Genomic DNA, 22031 nt, shown 5'->3' with positions numbered 1-22031 from the left:
AAATACCAGATTTATGTATATAAAATCAAACCACACTTAAAAATTTTCTAATTTTACACGTGGGGAGTTCGACAGAATTTATGCATGAAATTATTTTTATTTGTCTTGTTTTCTCTTTGACGACTGAAATTTGACATTCAAGAGGAATTGTTCGGGGGAGATTTCCAGCGGGGTTTGAATTCTCTGGTGTATTTTTCCGTGAGGGGGAGGCATCCTGCGGAAGAAATTCTCCACGGGGGAAATGTTTAAAGGAACAACTTTCCATTAAGGGGGTGCGGAGATTTCCGGGGAAAATTTCTTACCGAAAGGAGAGAAAGAATTTCCTGCATGATTTGAAAAATAATCAGAAGTTAAACAAAAGTTTTTTTAAAACAATACTTGTTAACTCTTTTAATTAAAAACAAGATTTTCCGACCGAAAGTAAGGAGCGACTCCTGGATCTCAATTAACCGTTTAGTTAGAATAAGAAACTTTTTTAAAGCAATAAAAAAAAAATTAGCATGGAAAGCGGAGGATTGAGGGGGGAGGGGGTAGCCCCCCTCAAAAATGTGCATGATTTTAACTCATTAATTCACATATTCATTAGCGAAAGGAGCGGCTGCATGTGCTCTTTATGCATATTTAATACCAATTAATATTATATTTAATATAATTTGTATTAGACCAACATGGAGTTTTAATTATTTAATTAATTAACAATCATTAATCAAAATATTAATATTAGCTTGGAAAATACGCTCTTTATGCATATTTAATATTGTTAATATGACACACATATTACAGCTTAATCAAATTTATTAACCACAATCAAAATCACAATTAGCGTCGTAGCCGTGGAATACTCATTTTCAAAATCTAAACGAACGTATCTAAAGTGGTTAAAGTAAATTGCTTCAATTGAACACGCATTACCAAAATGGGCATCTTAAAATGAGCTCTTTACTCTGAGAAGTGCAATTTAAGCTTGCCATAAAACGAGGTTATAATATGCCTACTCCACGCTAGGTAGTAAGACCAGTGTTCAAACTCCCATCACGAATAAAGGATGAACGATTACATCAAGGTATGATATAACATATAAAATATTTTACTTCTAGCTGGCTTAAAAGACCCACGTGGAAAATGTTAACAGAATTTCTTTAATAATCATCAAGCAAATCTTTCGTACCAAACATTTTACAGAGAGGCAGCGTTCAGACGCAAGTCTAGCCACGCTTCTAGACCTACACATTTATGCATGGGTAAGCACTCACTTAACCATAGAAGTTAGGCCAAACACACAGATGAACGCCCCCATCTTATCCGCAAACGATAAATATAGTAAAAAAAAGGAACGGTTAGTAAAAGTTTAAATCCCAGACACAAAGAATTCAAACCTGGGTGCTTAGCTATAACTTGTTACAGCCTAGTACCTAATTTTACATGTTAATAGGAACTACCTGGACATTGATTGCTGGACAGATACATGTAAGTTCAGCTAGATAGTAAACAAAAGCTCGGATAGGGATAAATCCTTTTATTAGACAGTGATAATGACATTCACAAATAGCCATTATATTTTTTGATTGTTATTATCACTGCCTAATAAAAGTATTTATCTCTATTCGAACTATAGTTTATAATCATGGATAGGCACTGCAGTCTTCAAAATTACCTAGTTCTATTAGACACGTCTTTGACCATAAAAAAAAAATAAAAAAAATACGTGGTGAAATTTTCTGCGGGAGAAACTTTTCAAAGGAACAGGCGCATCTACAGTATAAAACATCCAGAACTTAAATTTAACAGTGATGAGGTATTTAGAATCGGCCATAAAATTAAAAAATTTTCTACTGTTAATTTGTCACACATTCCCAGCTGGTCTAGAGACCAACTCCCCTTGGTCTTTTAAAAATACTGTTATTTTAACTGGCCTTTAATTTTGTAGCCACAAAATGATATTACTTGAAAAAAACAAAAAAACATGAATTTTGAATTTCAGATAGAATTCAGCCACTGTATACCACCTGAAATCCAGAATGTGTTTTACAAAATCCTGCTGACGGAGTTTGGTGGTGTAACAACGATTAAATAGATTAAGTCTCCACATTTAATATGGAGAACTGAAATACAGAAATAGCAAATATTTGAATGAAACATTATTCTGAAATAGTTTTATCATTTTCATAATTGAGCTAGTAATAAAGGACAATAAGAGGCAATGCAAATGCCAAGGATAATAGAGACAGAAATTAAGGCTGAGTCCTTAAGAGTGGATGCTTTCTCGGCAAATCAGCGTGCGTGACATTCAGTTTGCTTATCCACTTCCTCATGTTTACCAGTACCGGATCTAGAAGGGGTGGCAAAACGAGCAAGCGCCCGGGGGCACGCATGGGGTGGGAGTGGGGGGTAAAACTAGCTAAAATTGCAAAGAAAAACTTCCCGAAAAAAAAACCTAATTCAACGTTTAACATTATCTAAATTACAATACACAAACATGTTTTGGGTAAACATAGCAATACCTTGTCCTATTATTATAATATATATATATATATATATATATATATATATATATATATATATATATATATATATATATATATATATATATATATATATATATATATATTATTAAGTTATATTGTAATAATATAATAATATATTAAACGTAGCGTTCCTGGAAATAAGATGGGCTTTTGATAATGTGAAAAGAGCTATGCTAATTAAGCGACTTTTGGAGAAAGGACTGCCTGTAAGGCTTGTTAGATTAATTGTAGGAATATACAGTTCAGCAGGCCTAGTTGTTAGAATACTAGGTAGGGTATCTGGAAGAATTTTGACACAAATAGGTTTAGAACAGGGATGCCCACTGTTACCGATTTCGTTCAACATGTACATTAATGATATATTTGATTTCTTCAAGGAGAAAAGAGCTCCTGAAGTACTGATAAGTGTTTCGAAAAAATGCATGCTTTTGTTTACTGATGAAATTGCTCTTATAACACAATCGGCAGAAGACATGCAACTATGCTAAACATAATGGAGGAATATTTGGATATGAAAGGGTTAGAATTAAATAAGAAGAAAATGGTAATTTTGGTTTTTAGGAAAGGTAGAAAATTGAGGAAAGAAAGATAAATATGGATTTGAAGGTGATTTTACAAAGATTAAAAAAGAATTCGTGCATTTAGGGGTTAAGATTTTTTGGAATGGTAAGTATGCACAGGAGGTTAAGCATACACAAAAGGGAAATATGTGTATGAATCTAATTTTAAAAAGAGAGTTTGGAAAGAATAGGGATTTTCCGATGCATAAATATTTATGTAGGACTAAACTCCTCCCGGTTATGCACTACAGGTGTAAGCTGTGGGGTCTTAGAGAAACAGAGGAGTTGGAGAGTATGCAAAGGAATTATTTTAAGACAGTTCTTCGGGCCCATAAATCCACTCACAGTGTTGTACTGTGGGGGGATTGAGACTAAGTAGGTTAAGAAAAGATAAGCTAATAAGAAGGGTGGAGTTTTGTATAAAAATTTGAAGAAGTAAAAATAGGCAGGCAAAAAAAAGCGTATTTTAGTTTGTTGGAAGATAAAATAGAGGTAGGGTGGCTACAGAAATTCAAAAAAACAAAAATAGATGAAGTAGGATATTCGTATTTTTGAAATGAAGGTAAGGGATAGAATTCATATACAGTGGTTGATAAGGTAAAAGAAAGGTTACACGAGCATGGAATACAGCAGTGGCAGGCTCGGAAGGAGGCCTTGGAATCTCTAAGTCTGTATAGTACGGTGAAGGACACGTGGAGGGAAGAAGTTTATTTTAAGTTGGGGTTGAAAGGGGAAGAACTAAAATGAATTTTAAACTTTAAGGGGAGGGTCGATTGATATTGGGGAAAGAGAAAGGAAATTTGGCGGTCTTAATGTTAACTCAGTCCCTAGTCCGATGTGTGGGGAAGATGAAGAGGATTTTTTTCATCTTTGGGGGAATTGCAAGTAGTTGGCGGATCTGAGATATGAGAGTGTTGACAGATAGAAGATGGTCGGAAGGGATTGTAGGATCACGATTGAAAACGACATTAAGGAATCTGACTAAGTATGTTGATGAAGGGCTGATACATCGTGAAAGATGCATCTCATTATAAATAATTTCGTTACGTTCATATTTAATTACGTTTTTCGGTAGAATTCTAGCTAATTGACTTCTTGCTATCTCAGAAAGGGTTTAGGTTAGGATAATGAAACTTTCAGGGATGAATCTACAGACTAAAGTGTGTCCCGGGAAGGTATTTTAAAGTACAGACCTTCACTTCTTCTCCCTCTAAAGGGTCCTGAAATTTGCCTAGATGACAGGTCTATACTTATTAAAATTTTGACAAAACAAAATTTTACCTTAAATTTCACTTACTAGTTGCTTTTTCTCTGCCTTTAGTTCTGAAAATGCAATTCCTGTTATATGAGTAGAATTTTGAGCCATATAAATTTTTTTTTTCAAAATTTAGGAAATGTATTTGCATATCTTTAAAACCTTACAAAATGGAATTGAGCAAAATTATAAAGCTAAAAACAATTTTGTTGTACTTCAATTAAGCAGAAGATCTATTTTGCAAGGTTTCACTTTTATAAGACACATATTTTTAAAGGTCATCAAAGGTCAGGGCCCACTAGAGGGAGAAGGAGTGGAGGTAGTTGCTTCAAAATACCTTCCCGGGACATACTTTAGTCTGTAGATTCATCCCTGAAAGTTTCATTTTCCTAATCTAAACCCTTTCTGAGATAGCAAGAAGTCAATTAACTAGAATTTTACCCGTTTTTCTTTTTAATTTATATGTGTTTTTTGTTGGTTTCGTTAAGTTTATGTTCTGTTTTTTTTTCTATGGCCCAATGGCTTTTTTAGAAATACATACATACATATAATAAATAATTATTATTTGTTTGTAGGCAGTTGTTTCGGTTACTTCTATAAAGCGAAAAAAAATGTAAAAAAACATATAGTTTGCATAAAAATATATGTAAAATATGTATACTCCATGCGATGGACAAATTGAAATTAACGGTATATGTAAAGACAGGAGATTAGAACAGAAATCCAACAAACTATACAGTAGGTCAAAAGCCTTCTACAGTTTTAATGAAATAAAGTAAAAAAAAAAAAAAAAAAAAAAACAGGTTTGGCTGCAATTTACTAAACTTCAAATGTGAAGCAGTGCAGGGTGTAGTGCAGCGTAAAAAGGCGTCCTTTGGACGCCTTTTTGCCATTGTAAAACACAAGTATATAGTTTACACAGTAGATATGGACATAGAAATCACCGGGACATGCAATGAGAGGGAAGGGTTATAATACGAAAATAATATGAGAAATATGTACATTACACAAAAAAGTGGAAAGTAGGTATCGTATCTGTGGGATAAACTAACAATACCGGGTTACAATGTATATGATATGTATTTATTATATTTATTCTAAATACTTTTTGTATGATAATATATAATACATCATTATTGTATGCTTTATTACTTAAAGACAATGGAAAGAGTAGGCCTGAAGAGCTAAAATTGGAGAGTCTGGTCAAATGTTTTCTCTTTCTTTTGAAGAGAGAGAGGGGAGGGAGAGGGGGAGAGACAGAGAGAGAGGGAGAGGGAGAGACAGAGAGAAAAGAAAGAGATAATAAAGTAAAGAAAGAGGAATGAAAATAATTAGTTTTATTTTTATTTAATTTTATTAAAAAGATAACGACTAAATAAATTTTCGCTTCCAAGAACATGAATATTTTTCTTTGCACTTTCTCTTTAGAATTTTTGACCATATATCTTTTAAAATTCAATTTTTATTAGAATGCCATAGATATGAAAATAAGTAAGAAAAATTAATACAATTAAAAATACCTTTTTTGGGAATTGATTGATTTCCAGCATTAATAGTGGCTGAAGAGCTTGAGGCTGCTTCACTGCTTGTATTAAAGCTAAGCTGTTCCAATTTGAAATTCAAAGAGTCTATAGAGGGTGTAAAATGTGACTGCTGTAGTTGCAATACATTTGGACGTTCATTAAAGATGGACTTCGACTCCTTCTGAGTTCGTTGCTGCAGATCTTGATGATATATTGGCAGTCGGACATTAAATTTTTCAAATGCTTCAGAGATACGATTCCCAACATTGGATGGAGATGGGCTGTCCAGAGATATTAGATCTGATGTGGCCCATGCTTTACGAAGGTTGAGGGGAGGAGGAAGCAAAGGGTCGCTCGAAGTTTTTGTCGACAGACATGGACTTGGTCGCGGTCGAGGACGAAGTTCTACTGCTTCTTCTCCTATGATATAATACGATCATATATAGTACAAATTAAATGCAAATGGCTTGCACATACAAAACATTAACGTAAAAAGAGAAATTACTATCCCATACTACCGTGTTAAAAAAATGTACTTTCATTCTATAGTTTATTTTTGTTTTTAATTTTACAAAAAAAAAATACCTATAAAAGAAATTTTGGAAACAAAAGTGAAGAGCTGCATTACACCCAAAACAAACAGAAACAAAGTAAAATAAAACTTCTAAACTTGAAACGACCAGAAATTACCACATGCCGGAGTAGGCTAACACCCCAGAGCCATCTAAACGCCGGACCATCGATTCGTTTTATTGAAATCAGCTTTTATTTCGAGCACTGTGTTTCTATTTGCCACAAGATCAACAACAGAAAAGAGACTGGCTGTTCACTATACAATGATATTCATCCCTGGAAGTCTCAGCAATTTTGGATTTATTAACGTTAGAAAAGAAAAGAAAACTATTCAGTATTGAATAAGAGTTCGAATCAATAACACCTAGCAGAAAACGGATATTTTATTGCCTTTGAAATAAAGAACTGGTTTCTGATTGAAAGGATTAGAATACAGCATTCGCATCGGACTTAGATAGATTGCATTACAAGTTCAGTAAGTGATTGCGAAATGAATTCAAATAGGATTTTGGATCAAGAAAATTATTTGATAAAAGTTTATGCATTAAAGAGATACTCACTTGGTCTATTGTTTAATTTTGTTCAGATTGACACATTACTAAGGACAGTTTGGCTGACTTTTAAGTCTATGGTTCAACCCCTCAACGAAAAGGTACGACCTTTTTCGTGTTATCGATGCTATTTTTCTAACTAATTTCTGGCTAGTTAAGCAGATGGCTAAATTTACTGTTCATATGCTGGTATTGGCTAGGTTTAGAGGTTATCCTTAATGGCCTGTACGCATTGTTGAAGTAATAGATCCGAAGGGAAGTGAACAAACTAGAAATTACAAGTATCTAGTTTTCTGTTACGGTACTCATGATACCCAGTTCGTAAATGAGTCCCAAATTTTAGATTTTGAATGCAATAAAGCTAAAGCTATGAAAAACTCTAAAAAAGATGTAAAGGGAGCGTTTGAAGAACTTGTGATGAAACCAGACATTTACATATAAATTTGCAAAGACAAACTTAAAGGACAAGCTTCTGAAAATATCAATTTAAATAAGTCTTTGGGATCAACCTCTCTTATTAACAAGATTATAGCGACGGAACAAGAAATTCAGTCTGTCATGGAAAACTGTCATCAGAAAATAGATCAGAGATTAGATGAAAAATTAGCAGCTGTTGGAGGCAAACATTTTCAAAGGACACAATCAGTGCAATCAAAGCGCCATCTCTAGCACCATCTCTAAAATTACAAAGTGAAATTTACAGAGCATTAATCGTTGAATTCGAGCCGAAATTTGCTGTTTTATCTGATGATTTAAAACATTTAAAAAATCAATGCTCATTTATGGAGGAACGAATTAAAGTTGCAGAGCAAAAGCTTGATGATTATGAACAGGAAACGAGATTAAATAGTCTCATGTTCAATGGGGTTAAGCCACCTCCTAATAGTGACTTGAAGTTGGTGGTTCTTGATATAGTGTCAAACAGAATGGAGCTTAAAATATCAAATCAGGATATGATAGAAGTTAAAAGATTAAATATACGCAAAGGCAATAGTAAAAAGGATGCAATTGCTCCTATAGTTGTTACATTCAAGTCAAAATTAGCTCGCACTGGTATTTTTGTGTCGGAAAATCTGACAAAACAAAGACGTGATGTTCTGAACTTAGCACGGGATCAATATGGGAATAAGCAAGTGTGGTCTCATCAAGGTCGAATTTATGTGCGTCTAGCTAAAGATTCGTATCCACGTCGCTTATGGTCTATTAACGATATTGCTTAATAGTATGTGCTAATAGTTAAAAGTCTTTATATTTTCACCGTTTTTTCATTTTTATATATATATATATATATATATATATATATATATATATATATATATATATATATATATATATATATATATATATATATATATATATATATATATATATATATATATATATATATATATATATATATATATATCGCTTAATTTTTTTTATTGCGCAGGTTTGATACACCATCTCTTTGAGTCCTATGATTTTTTCTAGATCAGGCTCTGGGGATGTTTACTCCCTTGATGGACGTCTACTTCAATTACATAGTAATCCAATAGATGTTTTGAGTATTGTTGATAATTCTATTGGTCAAATTCAAAACAATTCTTTAAAATTTTTCTTATTCAATTACTAGTAAGTATGTTTCTGATTTAAAGTGGGCTACTAGAGGAGATGATAATTTTTCAGTCCTTCAACTCAATACTCAGGGACTATGCTCATCGATTGACCAACTGAGGCAGATAGTTTCTGATGAACAACCTGATGTTGTCGGGTTATGTGAGAGCTTTCTGATTTCTTATAATGAAATGCTTCTTGATATACCCGGTTATAAAATGGAACGACTTAATCGCAGAAAGACGGCAAAGGGTGGTCTAGTCTTGCATATTCCTGATTGTATTCCCTATTTTATTCGAAGCGATCTGTCAACGAATGATGAAGGGGTTATTGAATCCCAATTTATTGAAATAAAATTACAAAAGAAGGTTTTGATAATTGGTAATGTTTATAGATTTCCAAGTGCATCCGTCCCTTCTTTTCTTCAGGTACTTGATGAGGTTTTGGATTTAATAGGGAGACGTTCGTGTGAACTAATAATAATGGGAGACTTTAACATAAATCTTACTAACGTGGCATCCTCTACTGCGGTGGATTTCCTCTCAACTATGCTCGCTGCTGGGGTTCTACCAACAACCTGTATTCCGAGACATTTAACTGATACGTCAGCTTCTTTAATTGATAATATTTTTTAGTCTCTTAGTGTGGTTCAGAATAATGTTGTAGTGAGTGATATTTCAGACCCTTTTCCCGTATTTTTCAGTTATAATTTTAAAATAACGTTAATTAGGAATACTCCAGCAGTTTCTTTTAGGTTTGGTCTGAATGAATTAATCCGCCTCAGATCCCATTTAGCTGAAAAGACATAGAATATTTTTAGTGATGATAATGATTTTTGTTCAAACTTTGATTCTTTTTATGAGTCAGTGAAAGCGTCGATTTTTGAAGTATGTGCTCTGAACCCCTCTAATTCAAGGTCAAAAGGATCTATTCCTCTTAACCCATAGATGACACCTGGCCTTCTAAAGACTTGGAGAAGAAAAAATAATCTTTGGAAAGCTTTTAAGTCAGCAAAGCTATGTTCGAATGATGCACGTCTTCAGCAGTTCAAACTCTACAGGAATGCTTTTAACTCTTTGTGCCGGAAGGCCAAATTCCTTTATTATTCTAAGGAATTCTCAGATTATGGGAAGGATATTCGTAAAACTTTGCAAGTGATTAATTCCGTCCTTAAACGTTCTTCTCTAACTCCCTCTATCCCTCCAAGTCTTGTGGTTGGTGATATGGCTTTTGAGGGCGTTCCATCTGTTCAGGAAGCATTTACAACATCTTTTGCTATTGTTGGAAAAACTACTGCTTCTTCAGTCAGGTCTTTGCTGTCACAAACAAATTACAAATCTTATCTTGGCCCGCCTTGTCTTAAGTCGATGGTGTTGCATCCTACTTCTGATGTTGAAGTAGCCAGGATTGTAAATAGCTTGAAAGGTTCTTCGACGTCTGGCCCTGACTGCATTCCAACTATGGTAGTTAATTTCAATTATTCCCCCACTGACGAAGCTTATAGATCTTTCTTTTGAAAACGGGATTTTCCCCAGTTCTCTTAAACGAGCTAAAGTAATTGTTTTATATAAAGGTGGATCTCGGAACGATCCAGCCAAATGTCGATCTATATCCTTGCTGTCTGTTTTTTGCAAAATTTTGAAAAGACCATGCTTTCCCGACTACTAGCTTTTCTAGAGGCTAAAAGTTTTTTTCATGATTTTCAGTTTGGCTTTCGAGCTAATTCTATGGGACATGAATGTGTAACGCTTTTAAATTTTCTCCACAACGCGCTTGACTCTGGTTTGATCCCTGCAGTTATATTCCTGGATGTCCGTAAGGCTTTTGACTCCTTAACTCATGGGATTCTTCATTATAAGCTATCACACATTGGTGTAAGAGGACAGGCTCATACTTGGTTTGATTTCTATTTGTCCGGTAGAACTATCTCTGTCGATTCTCTTACCCGCTTTTCGTCTGAAGTTGAGTTTGGTATTCCTCAAGGTTCTGTTCTTGGTCCGTTTCTGTTTTTGATTGATGTTAATGCCCTTATGCTTGCGGAAACCCTCAGTTTGCTGTCGCCTATGTCATCCTGAATCTTTCAATGCAAAAAAATCCTTCACTTCCGCAGGAAGGGGACACTCTTGTTGCCTTTGCTGATGACAGTACTATTTGTACTGTAGTTGGAACTGAGTCTGAGATGCTTCCCAAACTAGTGAACCTCTTCGAGAGAGTCGTTCTCTGGTTTGATGCTAATTGCCTTGCCCTAAATGTTGCTAAATGAAGTTTTTTAATTTTTCCCATATTTCTCTGGCGTGCCCTCAGTGAGCTGATATCCACCTTTCTAGGGGTTCTCTCAGTAGACCTAAGGATCTATATGTCCGATTTGTCGGTATACTTCTTGATGAGAACCTTTCGTTCAAGCATCATATTGGACTAATTTATATGGAGATCTCAAGGAGTCTTGGAATTTTGAGGAAACTAAAACATATTTTTCCTGGATCAGTTTTATAAAATTCTGTTCCATTGCTTAGTTCAGTCCTACGTCTCTTATTGCCCTACTGTATGGATGTCAACTTTTTCTTCTTTTCTAAAACTACTATCTAAGTCGTATGATAAAGCAAGAAGGCTTATACAGGAAACCAATTGTTCTACAACTAACTTAACTAGCACTTTACTTGATTTGTGGTTACTCTACATTCTTTCTTGCGCGTCATTCGCTTCTCATTAACTTCATGGTGATGTTCCCTCGGACCTATAAACTACTCCTTCTTTCGTCACTGATAGGTCTATGCATCACTTTCGAAATTCAAGGAATATTAATATTTTGTTTACTCCATCGGTGAGATCTGACTTTAATCCATTAACTGCTTGTCATATAGTTTGAAACCGCCTACTTGATTCAGCTCAAGAATGTCACTCCTTTGGTAGTTTCCAAAGAGTTTTGAAAAATGTTTTAATGTCCTGATATTTTATGTTTAAAAATTTTTTAATGTCCTCCCGACTGACCACTCCAAATACCCAAAAATTCAGCTACCTTCTCCCTTCTCTCTCTTTTTCAATTTATATATTCCACTTGCTAATTTATTTACTATATTCATTTATTAATTGATTTTAGTATATAAGCAGATATGTCATTATTTTGTTTTGTTGTTTTTCGTTTCTTTTTTTTTACTATATTCATTTTTTTCCAATTCCTTTATTAATTGTTTTTGCCACATAAGCATATGTGTCATTGTTTTGTTTTTGTTGTTTTTTTTTTCGTTTCTTTTTTTGTGTTTGACCTTATTTTCTTGTGTTTCACCTTCTTTTTTCTTCTTTCTATTTGATTCTGTTCTAAATTAATTAATTAAATGTTTGGTCTCTTAGCATCACAGGCCAAAGAGCCTTTGTGGGGGTCTAAAGCTTGGTAATTTTTCTTTATTTTCGCTTAATAAAGTAATTGATTGATTGAATGATTTTTAAAATGTAATTTGTTTTCACTGAAGCTCAAATGAAGTTCTGGCATTTTAGAAGTTAAATTTTATTTCTGAGTGTCACAAACAAATATATAAAAACAATATATTCGCACTGAAGGAAAACTAATGAGGGGTGGCAGTCGCGCGAAAGTCCGTGTAATGTAACTGTTTAACTATTAAACCAAATCACCAAGTTAATCAATAATAAATAAATAGCCTATAAAATATAAAATAAAATAGGTGAATTAAAAATAATAATAGATAAATAGAAAATATGGAAGAAAAATAATAATACAAACCCAGTCTTCATCACTTATCCCCCTCTCCTAGCCTATGTTCCTAATACCAATTTACCTACCCATTTTCCCACCCTTACCACCTCGCCGACCCTTTCTCCCCTACCAGACCAACCACTCATAACAATTATCCCCCTCTCCCGATTTTTTTAACTGAAATATGTGTTACGCCACCCTAGTCCTCACAGACAGCGCATTCCATACGAACGGACCCATGGGCTTCATTGAAAATGGGGACTGGGTACCATGATACAAGTCCACAGCTATATTATCAGTATGCCCACTTCCGTAATTGCGCAGATCAATAATAATTTGATAAAAATCCTTAAAAACATCTGGACCTGAACCATTCATTAAATAAAAAAAAACATGTTTGTTTAACGAAAAGTAAGGAGCGACATTAAAACTTAAAACGAACAGAGATTACTTCGTATTTGGAAGGGGATGCTTCCTCATCAACGCCCCGCTCTTTACGCTAAAGTTTGACTCTTTCTCTTAACTTACTTTTTAAAACAGTAAGACACTTTACCTTAAAGAGCGGGGCGTTGATGAGGAAGCATTCCCTATCATATACGAAGTACTTTCTTGTTCGTTTTAAGTTTTAATGTCACTCCTTACTTTCCGTTAAAAAAAAACTAGTTTTTTTCATTTAATTTCTGAACGTTTTTGAATCAATGCATGTTTTGCTTTTGGCTCTCCGCAGACGAATAATTAAAACGAAATTTGCATTTTTTTTTTTTTTTTTTTTTTGCTGAATTGCTTGCTCATAGTTTTGATCGAATGACTTTGAGAAAAAAGGAGCGGGGGAGGAGGCCTAGTTGCCCTACGATTTTTTGGCTACTTAAAAAGGCAACTAGAACTTTTTATTTTTTTACGAATGTTTTTATTAGTAAAAGATATACGTAATTTACAAATTAGTTTACGTAACAAATTTCTGTAAACTCATGTTTTTATTACGTATATGAAGGGGTTCACCCCCTCGTCAGTACCTCATTCTTTACACTAAAGCTTAAATTTTATCCCAATTTCTTAAGAATGACCCCTGAATCACAAAAGTCGTAGAATATATAGTTGAAATTACTAAAAATACTTTAGCGTAAAGAGCGAGGTATTAGGAGGAGGTGAGCCCATCGTATGCGTAATAATTTCAGTTCGTTTTAAGTTGCTTCTCCTTACTTTCAGTTGAAAAAACTTTTTCATATTTATTTTGTCATTGTTCTTTTAATAATGCTAGAAAATCCTGCGCCCCCTTCATGAAAATTTTCTTCCCCCATGACAAATTCCTCCAAGGAAAGTTCCCCCAACATATCTCCCTCTTCTCAATCCCCCCAACCTAAAAACACCCTGAAAACGTCTGTACACTTCCAAATAACCATTACTACATGTAAGCACTGGTTAAAGTTTATAACTTGTCGCCCCTCCCACGGGGACTGTGGGGGAGTAAGTCGTAACCAAAGATATAGTCATAAGGTTTTTTGACTACGCTGAATAAAATGGCTATCTCAGAATTTTTTATCTGGTGACTTTGGGGAAATAATTAGCGTGGGAGGGGGCCTAGGTGCCCTCCGATTTTTTTTGTCACTTAAAAAGGGCACCCCTTAACTTAGCGATTACCCCTGGAAAAAAAACCACCCAAACAAAAAAACACGCATCCGTGATCTGCCTTCTGGCAAAAAATACAAAATTCCACATTTTTGTAGATAGGAGCTAGAAACTCCTACAATAGGGTTCTCTAATACGCTAGATCTGATGGTGTGATTTTCGTTAAGATTCTATGACTTTTAGGCAAATTTTCTTAGGCTTCTAACTTTTGATGGGTAAGAATAAACTTGATTAAACTTATATATTGAAAATCAGCATTAAAATGCGATTCTTTTGATGTAGCTATTGATATCAATATTCAATTCTTTAGAGTTTTGGTTACTATTGAGCCGGGTCTCTCCTTACTACAGTTTTTTACCATGAACTGTTTGATAAACCAAAACACAAATACTGCAGCTTGGTAATCTCTTATCTGACCTATATTAAGGTGCTTAAAGACATAAAACAAGTGCAGATGTCAGGCATGTACCTATCAAATCAATAGGAACAGCTTTACTTTCCAGAACTTGATCTCTTCTATATGTGCATAAGAAGTTACTGCTTCATAGAAGGTAACCGTAGATGTTTGGACAAAAAACGAATAATATGTAGTTCAGAGTATCTTTTGGGGGAGGAAGTGCTTAAAACGTCAAAGTCTGCCAACCCAACGGTGGTTCTCGATGAAATAGTGTAACATTTACATTTTTATGCCATGTGGCAATCAAAAGAATACCTAAGGTAGTAGAGAAGATCAACTTGTGGAACTGGTTGATGACATAAAGCTCCTCGGCCAGACACATCCAGCAGTGTATTATTCAGAACTTGCTTCAAAGTTTCTTGCCCATATTTCCATATAAAACACTAAGTGAGGTAAAGATCATGGGAGGAAGGGAGGTTAGCCCTACCCTGTTTGCAGTGATTTCTGTTTGTTTTAAGTTTGACTAGATTATTAATTATAGTATCTGTTCATTTTTTGTCTCACTTATTCATTGATGATGATTGTTATTAAATTAAATTATTATTTTACTTTATTTGTACTCGCGTCTTTGGTATAATGTACCTCTATACTTTTCTTCAGAAACTTCTCTAATAGATTTTTTTATAATTAATTTCTGAACGTTTTGAACAGCAATTGCCATTTTGTAGGCTATATAGGAATATACACTAAGTTTTTTTTCCTGCACAAGAACCAAGATTCTGGCTTAGCCTACCATTTACAATTGTGACAAAATTTTGCAACAGATTTTAATAATAGATGTACTAGAGAACTTAGGAAGGATGGGTGGGGGAAAATTTTTCAAATAAATAGGCCTTCTGTAGCCATATCATTTTGCAGCCTTGAATATGGACGATTTCATTTTAAATATCTTATTTCATTGCATTTTGTTTTAACTGTTTGATGGTTAAAATAAATGCATATTGAGCTAATTCATTATGAACAAGTTTTTTTTTCTGGTTGAGGAAAAACACATCAAGTTTCAACTGGATACCCTTAGCAGTTCCTGAGGTATTGCACATTTATCCTTTTGACAACCCGAATACCCTCAGCTTAAAACATTAAGCCGTCCGTGAAATACTATATATACACCCTTTTGACAACCTGGATGTAGAGTGTCTTTTGGTTCAGTTCAAAATTCCCTGAAGGATTCAACTAGATACTGTTAATTATACCCGAGATATTACACATATGCTCTTTTGGTACCTGGATACACATGTCTTCTGATTTAGTTTGACCCTTCATATTCCATAAAAACTTCCCTTAACACCCTTAGCCTTTTTGGGACCAAGGATCAAATAATCCCACTTTCCCAATAGTAAAACCTATAGGTAAAGAATGGGTAACTGGCATAATTTACATCCCTTGCCCAAGAGGCTATTGGGAGTCTTGTCATCCCAAGAGGCATTAGTTACCAGCCCCCCCCCATCCCCTATGTAGGTATCTATTGACGTTTTTCATGTAAAATGTACTCCCCATATCCTTAAAAGGCAATTACAAGAAGAAAAAACACTTGGTTCTTGTGCAGGGATGGGTTTTAAAACTTCTTCAAAAACAAACTGCTATACTAAATTGAAAAAAGCAGAGATAGTCACATAATAAGTCAAAATTGAAAGAAATGGAAATTACTAAGTGCAAAAAGAAAAACCTTGGAGATTGACAGTCTAAACATGCACTTTTCTGGCATTCTAGAGCCCTTATCTTAAAAAAAGCCTTGATAGTACCAAAGCATATAAAATATATTTTATTTCAGGATCCCAACCAATCTCGAAGAGCATACATCTCTGTCAGTGACCAGTAGATACAGACTCAAAATAGAACTTTCAAAGCACAATTCATTTTCAGAAAAAAAGAATGGTGAAAAAAAAACTCATTCAAAAAAGAAACTGATATAGAAAAATTTACCAGGACTAATAATGCATTTCCCTTGGACACTTTCCTTAATTGGTTCTGTGAAAGGTTGGACCAGCGCTATGCTTCTTCCAGATTGAGTTGCAGATATGTTTTTGCATGTTTGCTCTGCATAGCTTGCTAGGCTTAAAGACTTTGCTAGTTCCAAGTCTCTGAGGAATTGCTGTTCTTGTTCATCATAGTCTCCTTCATCACTCATGAACAAGCCTGAAATAAACTTAAATGTCAGTTGAAATAATATAAAGAGAATTGAAATCTTCTTATATATTCCAATTTGTTTATTCTTTAAATAGGATATATTTGGATATACTAGAAATCTAACATGTCCATATTTCTGACATAGTTCGTTTGTAAATTTACAAGGGTCTACCTATTAGAGATGGAGCTTTAAGTTTGAGTTGTCATATTTCCAGATAATGTCCACTACAAACAGTTTTATGGATTATTTGTGATTAAGGGCATTAAAATGCAAATAAAAATAGAATCAATTTTTTAGGGGATAAGGGGGTTCTTTGAACCATCCGCTGGGGGAGGGAGAATGTTTTAAAGTTAGATTTATTTTGTTCTATTATATTGACTGCAAAGAATTTGTCCTCTATTTGAATTTTCTTTTTCTTCCTTTTTAAATGGATTTAACCCTTTAACTACCCATTCTAATTTTACAGTTATTATTCAAAAGTAACACTAGATTAAAAAAAAATTATGAAATAAAATAAAACAGAAGCAAAAGAGCATTTTGATGGAAAGGAAAGTTTTCGTTTTTTATTTTGAAAACTGTCAGATTCATTTTCAAGTAGGAAGTGGTCATATCTGTGTCAGTATCTTTTGACACATGCAAAATTACAAATAAGGACAAACAATTCTGAACAGAAACACAGGACACAAAGATTCACATGAAGAAAAAAGAAATTCATGCCTGAATTTCTTATCCACTCTAGAATGAACAAAGTTATAAAACAAGAGAAGTGAAACATCAAAGGCAACAGTTAGAAGAAAAGTAACAGTGAGAGTAACAGGGCAAAACCAATCCTATAAAATTTATGATTCTTTGATGCATTAACAGGAAGACTAGGAAGTAATTCTAGGAAAAAAAATCAGCAATTTCAATTGATATAGATAATTCTGGTTTAAATTCAATTCCTCCTTCCTGTTTATCCTTTGTAGACTCACGCAAGCTAAACTAACATGTTCCTTCATTGCACTGTAATTTTGCTTTGTCTTCTAACCATGTATTTTGTTGTACAGTGTTTTCCTTTGGAATGAAATGTGATTTTTGCTGTTCCTTGTCCCATGCCTTTTTCTTTAGCTGTTCAAAGTTATTTTAGTTGAGAAAAATACAGTTTGATCTCCCACAAAGAAATTGCAGAACAACTATTTAAAATCAGTACGTTCAGAAAAATCAGCTTAATCATATGGAAAAATCCCCCCAAACCCCTTGCACAACTACCCCATACCCCTCTTGAAGAGGAAAAATGAGAGGTAAAAAAAGAATTTCTATTTTGACATGTTTTTTGGTTTAAGCAGTCGTTCTCTATCAAACCAAGCATGACAAATAAGAATCCAACATCAGATATCAAGTCTTCACAAAACTCCAGCGTCAATTTTAACCTTCACAGAATGGGGGCAGGGGTAAATTACAAAGATCATTATTTGTCATCTTCCTGTTGCTAATGGATCATTTTATCTCAAATAAAGCTCTGTATTGCAAAATATGAGGCAAAAAGGCAGTTATCTTTCTACTATTAAACTCTTTTATCCTCTAAGAGATCTTCAATATGAGGGGTTGCTAAGTGTAACATCTTGAAAACCACTTCTTTAATCAAGATCAAAACTTCAGATTAATCAGTTATAAAAGAAATGTTTGGACCTTCAGTAAATCAATCACAAGAACATTTAATGCTTTAGTATTTTTGATATCCAATGTTTCTTAAGAGTTTATTTATAGGGCTGAAATCAGTTAGGAAAAAAGATTTATAATATAAGATTCTCTAGCTCTTTCCAATATAATTGTTGCTGTTGTTACAATTGAATCCTAGTCCCCTAAATGGGGCCAGATGTAGCCAACTTGAAGATATACTGAAGTTCAAATATAAAGAAAAAGACTTTTTAAAAGAAAAATTAAGTTAAAATGGCAGCTAATAGTATATTGACAGAACTATGTTCTAAGTGCCAAAAATTCTTGCTTGATGTAGTAGAATACCAGACTGACTAAAAATGTTCCTTCAGCCAAATTCAAATGAAGATATTAGCTTCTATTATGAGATTCATTTCTTTTGAGAATGTCTTGTAGTAACCTTGTCAAAATTTTTGACAGACAGCAACAGGCCCTGTTGAAATATAGTCGAACTCTGTCAAAACTTCACTAAACATGTAGAACAGATGAGAAACAATTGGTGTCGAAATTAAAGGGTTCTCTTACAAAAAATAGCTATTGAATTTATGGGTACTTTCTTAACAACGAGAGATTTTTATGATTATTTGTAATAATATTTCACATGAAAAAATATTAATTTTTTGTAATTGTAGTTTTACTGATCTGATGCTTGATTTTTCTATCATCTTAGGAACTACATTTTGTCCTCATGCTATGTTCATATTTTAAAGCATTTGACTTGGTTGATCACAACACATTAATTCTTTTATAACTGAGTAAATTTGAAGTACACCCTCTCTTAGTAAATATTATACATGTTTTTTTTTTCAAATAGATGTCAATCTTTAAAATACAAAAAAAAAAACTCTCTGAGCCCTCCCCCCTAATTAACATGGAATTCCTATTACACCCAATCCCAACTAGAATGCTAATGAAACATGTTAAACTTGTCAGTGTCACAAAGTTCTAATAATCTTAAGTAGGACATGCATATTTCAAGAATACTAGACTTTAGAGACAAAGCATAACCAAAACTAAAATTTCTTAAAGTGGATTAAACTGGTAGATTAACTTTGAAATGGCTAAATGTTGGCAACACTTTAACTGTAAACAGCAAAGAAATCTTTGCTGGACCATTAAAGCTGAGAGAAAGTTGGCCATTCCAGAGAGCATTTATAAAGAAACCTATATCACACAATATATTATAGAGACCTAGGTCACATGATTACACTCCATATAATTATCCAATTTTGTCCTTATAATTGAGGCATTTTTTTCAGTTTTTTGCTTCTACTATCTGAATAGTTTTTATACATTTACACATTTAAAAAAGTTGAAGAGAAACAAAGAAATAAAGTAAAAAGAATAGGCATGTCAAATCCACCAGGATCCACCCAAAAGTATTCCCCAAGTATTTCAACATGTGTAGGATTGCACAGATAGTGTTTCAATTGCATTGAAACAGATAGTTTTTTTGTTCTGTCAAATTTGTAGGTGAAAACACATTAAGAAAATCAGAGTTTTGTACCCTTTTCCAGTAAAACTTCAAATTTTTAATCAAACAGTTAGAGTTACATTTTTTCTTTTTTCTTCTTCTATAGCCTTTATTTTTTATTTTTTCTACATACTTAAACCTTTTTCATACCAAAAGTCTTTAAATTAAGCCTTCTGGAGTAGAAAAAGTGTTTTTTTTTGGTGAAAACTGTTGAATCATCAGTAGCCTACCTTTACACTATAGGTGGTTAATCTTAACTATTAGCCAATTCCAATTAAATAAGTGTATATAAAATCAAAGGTTAGGAACAGGTTACCTAGGCCAAGGGAAGATACTTTTTAATCAGGCTCTTTGTCCAAGAATAGGCACTCTTTAGTACTGTAGGTACTACCTGTCAAGAATACAGCTAGCCTACCCATTAACAATGAAATACAATGTACATACAGAAAAAAAAGTAACAGAGAAATAAATCAAATAGGACTGTAGGTTATCTTGGATCATAAGATGAGCATTGTATTATGAGAACAGCAAATGTTATTACCATAAATTGCATTGACCAGCAAGAAAAGGTGGTGTTAAACCAGATAAGGTCATGTGGTCTATTGCAGGAAGGGTTTCAACATTCTCAGGAGTTAACATCCTAAGTTAACTTCTATTCCAGATTTTTCAAGTCTTAATCAACACCCTTCTTGAATGATTCCCTAGTTTTAGACTGAACAGAGGCATCTGAGACTATTCTGTAGTGGAACAGAGTAAACAGTGAAGAAGTTTTAACAGCCTACAGAAGCTGCTGGTTTCTGGGGACCTACAGTTTTTGGCTGTATCCCTTAGTGGAGCTGTAGAGGAGTGAAGAGAAAACTTAGACTTAAGTGTTGAAGCACCTAGCAAGTCATAATAACCTATATCTAACCTAGTCATATCTAACCTATTATAGTAGAGCTCTCTCTTATAGTTTTATTAAATACTTCACTGAGATGAAATACTGTAGTAAAGGTCTAGAATAGCAACTCTTCAGAAGGAGAACTTAACAGAGAGAACATTTTAGAGTGTTAATTTTATGTATTTTGATAATTTAACCACAGCCCCTCCCTAGTGACCTCATCTAGGCCTGTTCTATGTAATAAAAAACTAACATAATTGATAAACCAGATAGTAATGGGGAAAACACCAAAGAACCATTATCTTGTGGTTTTTGTGAATTCATCTCCAGCACTAATAGTCTCATATGGGCAGACCTGTGTAAAAATAACTAACATAATTGGTATAAGCAATTAGAAATGGCAAAACAGAAAAGTTTAATACCTTTGATAGTTGAAGTATAATTAAAGTGAAGAATTTAATGATTTTTTGGTCCTAGTATGCCTCCTTCCAGATTGCTGCTATGCTTAACCTTTACCAGATTTGTATGAGAAAAGGATAGCCAACAATTGTTTTTAATATACAAATGTTCATATTAGAGGAGGATAGGAAACAATAGTCATTTTTGAATTAGAAAAGAGCATTGAAAGGAATATGTTTTCTCCTATTCAGATCGCAATTTTATATCATATTTATAATGGATTGATCAAAAAGCTACAAAAAATTATGAAGTAAAAATCAAAATATTCACTTGACCTGCCTAGATCAACAGTGCTTATAGTAACTCTTAATGTGTCTGTGAGATAAACGCACGAGGTATTAATTTAAAATATCTGCTCTTTTCCTTCACTGCTAATTGCTCATTAGCTGCGTTCATTTTCGCCGTTCATTCGAAATCCTATCCTTGGTTTCGCTTCCGCCGTTCTGTTTTACTTTACGTTTATAAGCCGTCGTTTGAAATGCCGTTCAAAGGTTTTTAGTACTTCTTTCTTTAGAACGACGAGTTGAGCCTCGAACGATACACCGTTTCACCACTTTAGTTTTACTTTTGAGTCCAAGTTTTAAAATTGAAAACCATCTAACAGCCAATGCATTTGTTTAACGTAATAAAATGCATGGATGGGATCTTTCATCTAAAAATGAAAGGAATTTGTTTGTGTTGGTGTGTGAGAGGTTTTTATAATTTTTCAAATTTCTAAAAGAATTGTTTGCATCAACTGCTTTCCAAACTTCCCCGAAAAATTTTTTGAGGCATTCTTAGGAAAAATCAAATAAGAAATTCTTTGGTATCATGGATTACAGTTACTTTCCAAAGCTCCCTTCTCCCTGAGGGGAACTGTCCTCCCTTCTAAAAAAAAGTATTCACAATATTTTATTCCAAACCTATTTAAAACAGTATTTTATTCCAAACATAATATGCAGAATAATTTTAGGTAACACATTTTGCCTCCAAACCTGCTATATTTTACCTCAAACCCCCCTAATGTTCAAATATAAACCTGAA

General features: G+C 33.7%; 1 protein-coding gene across 1 annotated transcript in view; it reads right to left on the bottom strand.

The window, feature by feature from the left end:
- The window catches only part of LOC136036708 (phosphatidylinositol 4-phosphate 3-kinase C2 domain-containing subunit alpha-like), a 144048-nt gene extending 122678 nt beyond the window's left edge, over positions 1-21370 (bottom strand). Inside the window, exons 1-3 of the mRNA XM_065719037.1 lie at positions 21284-21370; positions 16296-16508; positions 5861-6283 (exon numbers count right to left, since the gene is read on the bottom strand). Of these exons, the coding sequence (XP_065575109.1) occupies positions 5861-6283; positions 16296-16500 (628 nt within the window). The 5' untranslated portion in view covers positions 16501-16508; positions 21284-21370. The remainder of the gene's footprint in view (positions 1-5860; positions 6284-16295; positions 16509-21283) is intronic.
- Positions 21371-22031: the final 661 nt, after the last annotated feature.

Source organism: Artemia franciscana, chromosome 15 (genome assembly GCF_032884065.1).
Source record: "Artemia franciscana chromosome 15, ASM3288406v1, whole genome shotgun sequence".
Lineage (NCBI taxonomy): Eukaryota > Metazoa > Arthropoda > Branchiopoda > Anostraca > Artemiidae > Artemia > Artemia franciscana.
This window is presented reverse-complemented; position numbering and strand designations above follow the sequence as displayed.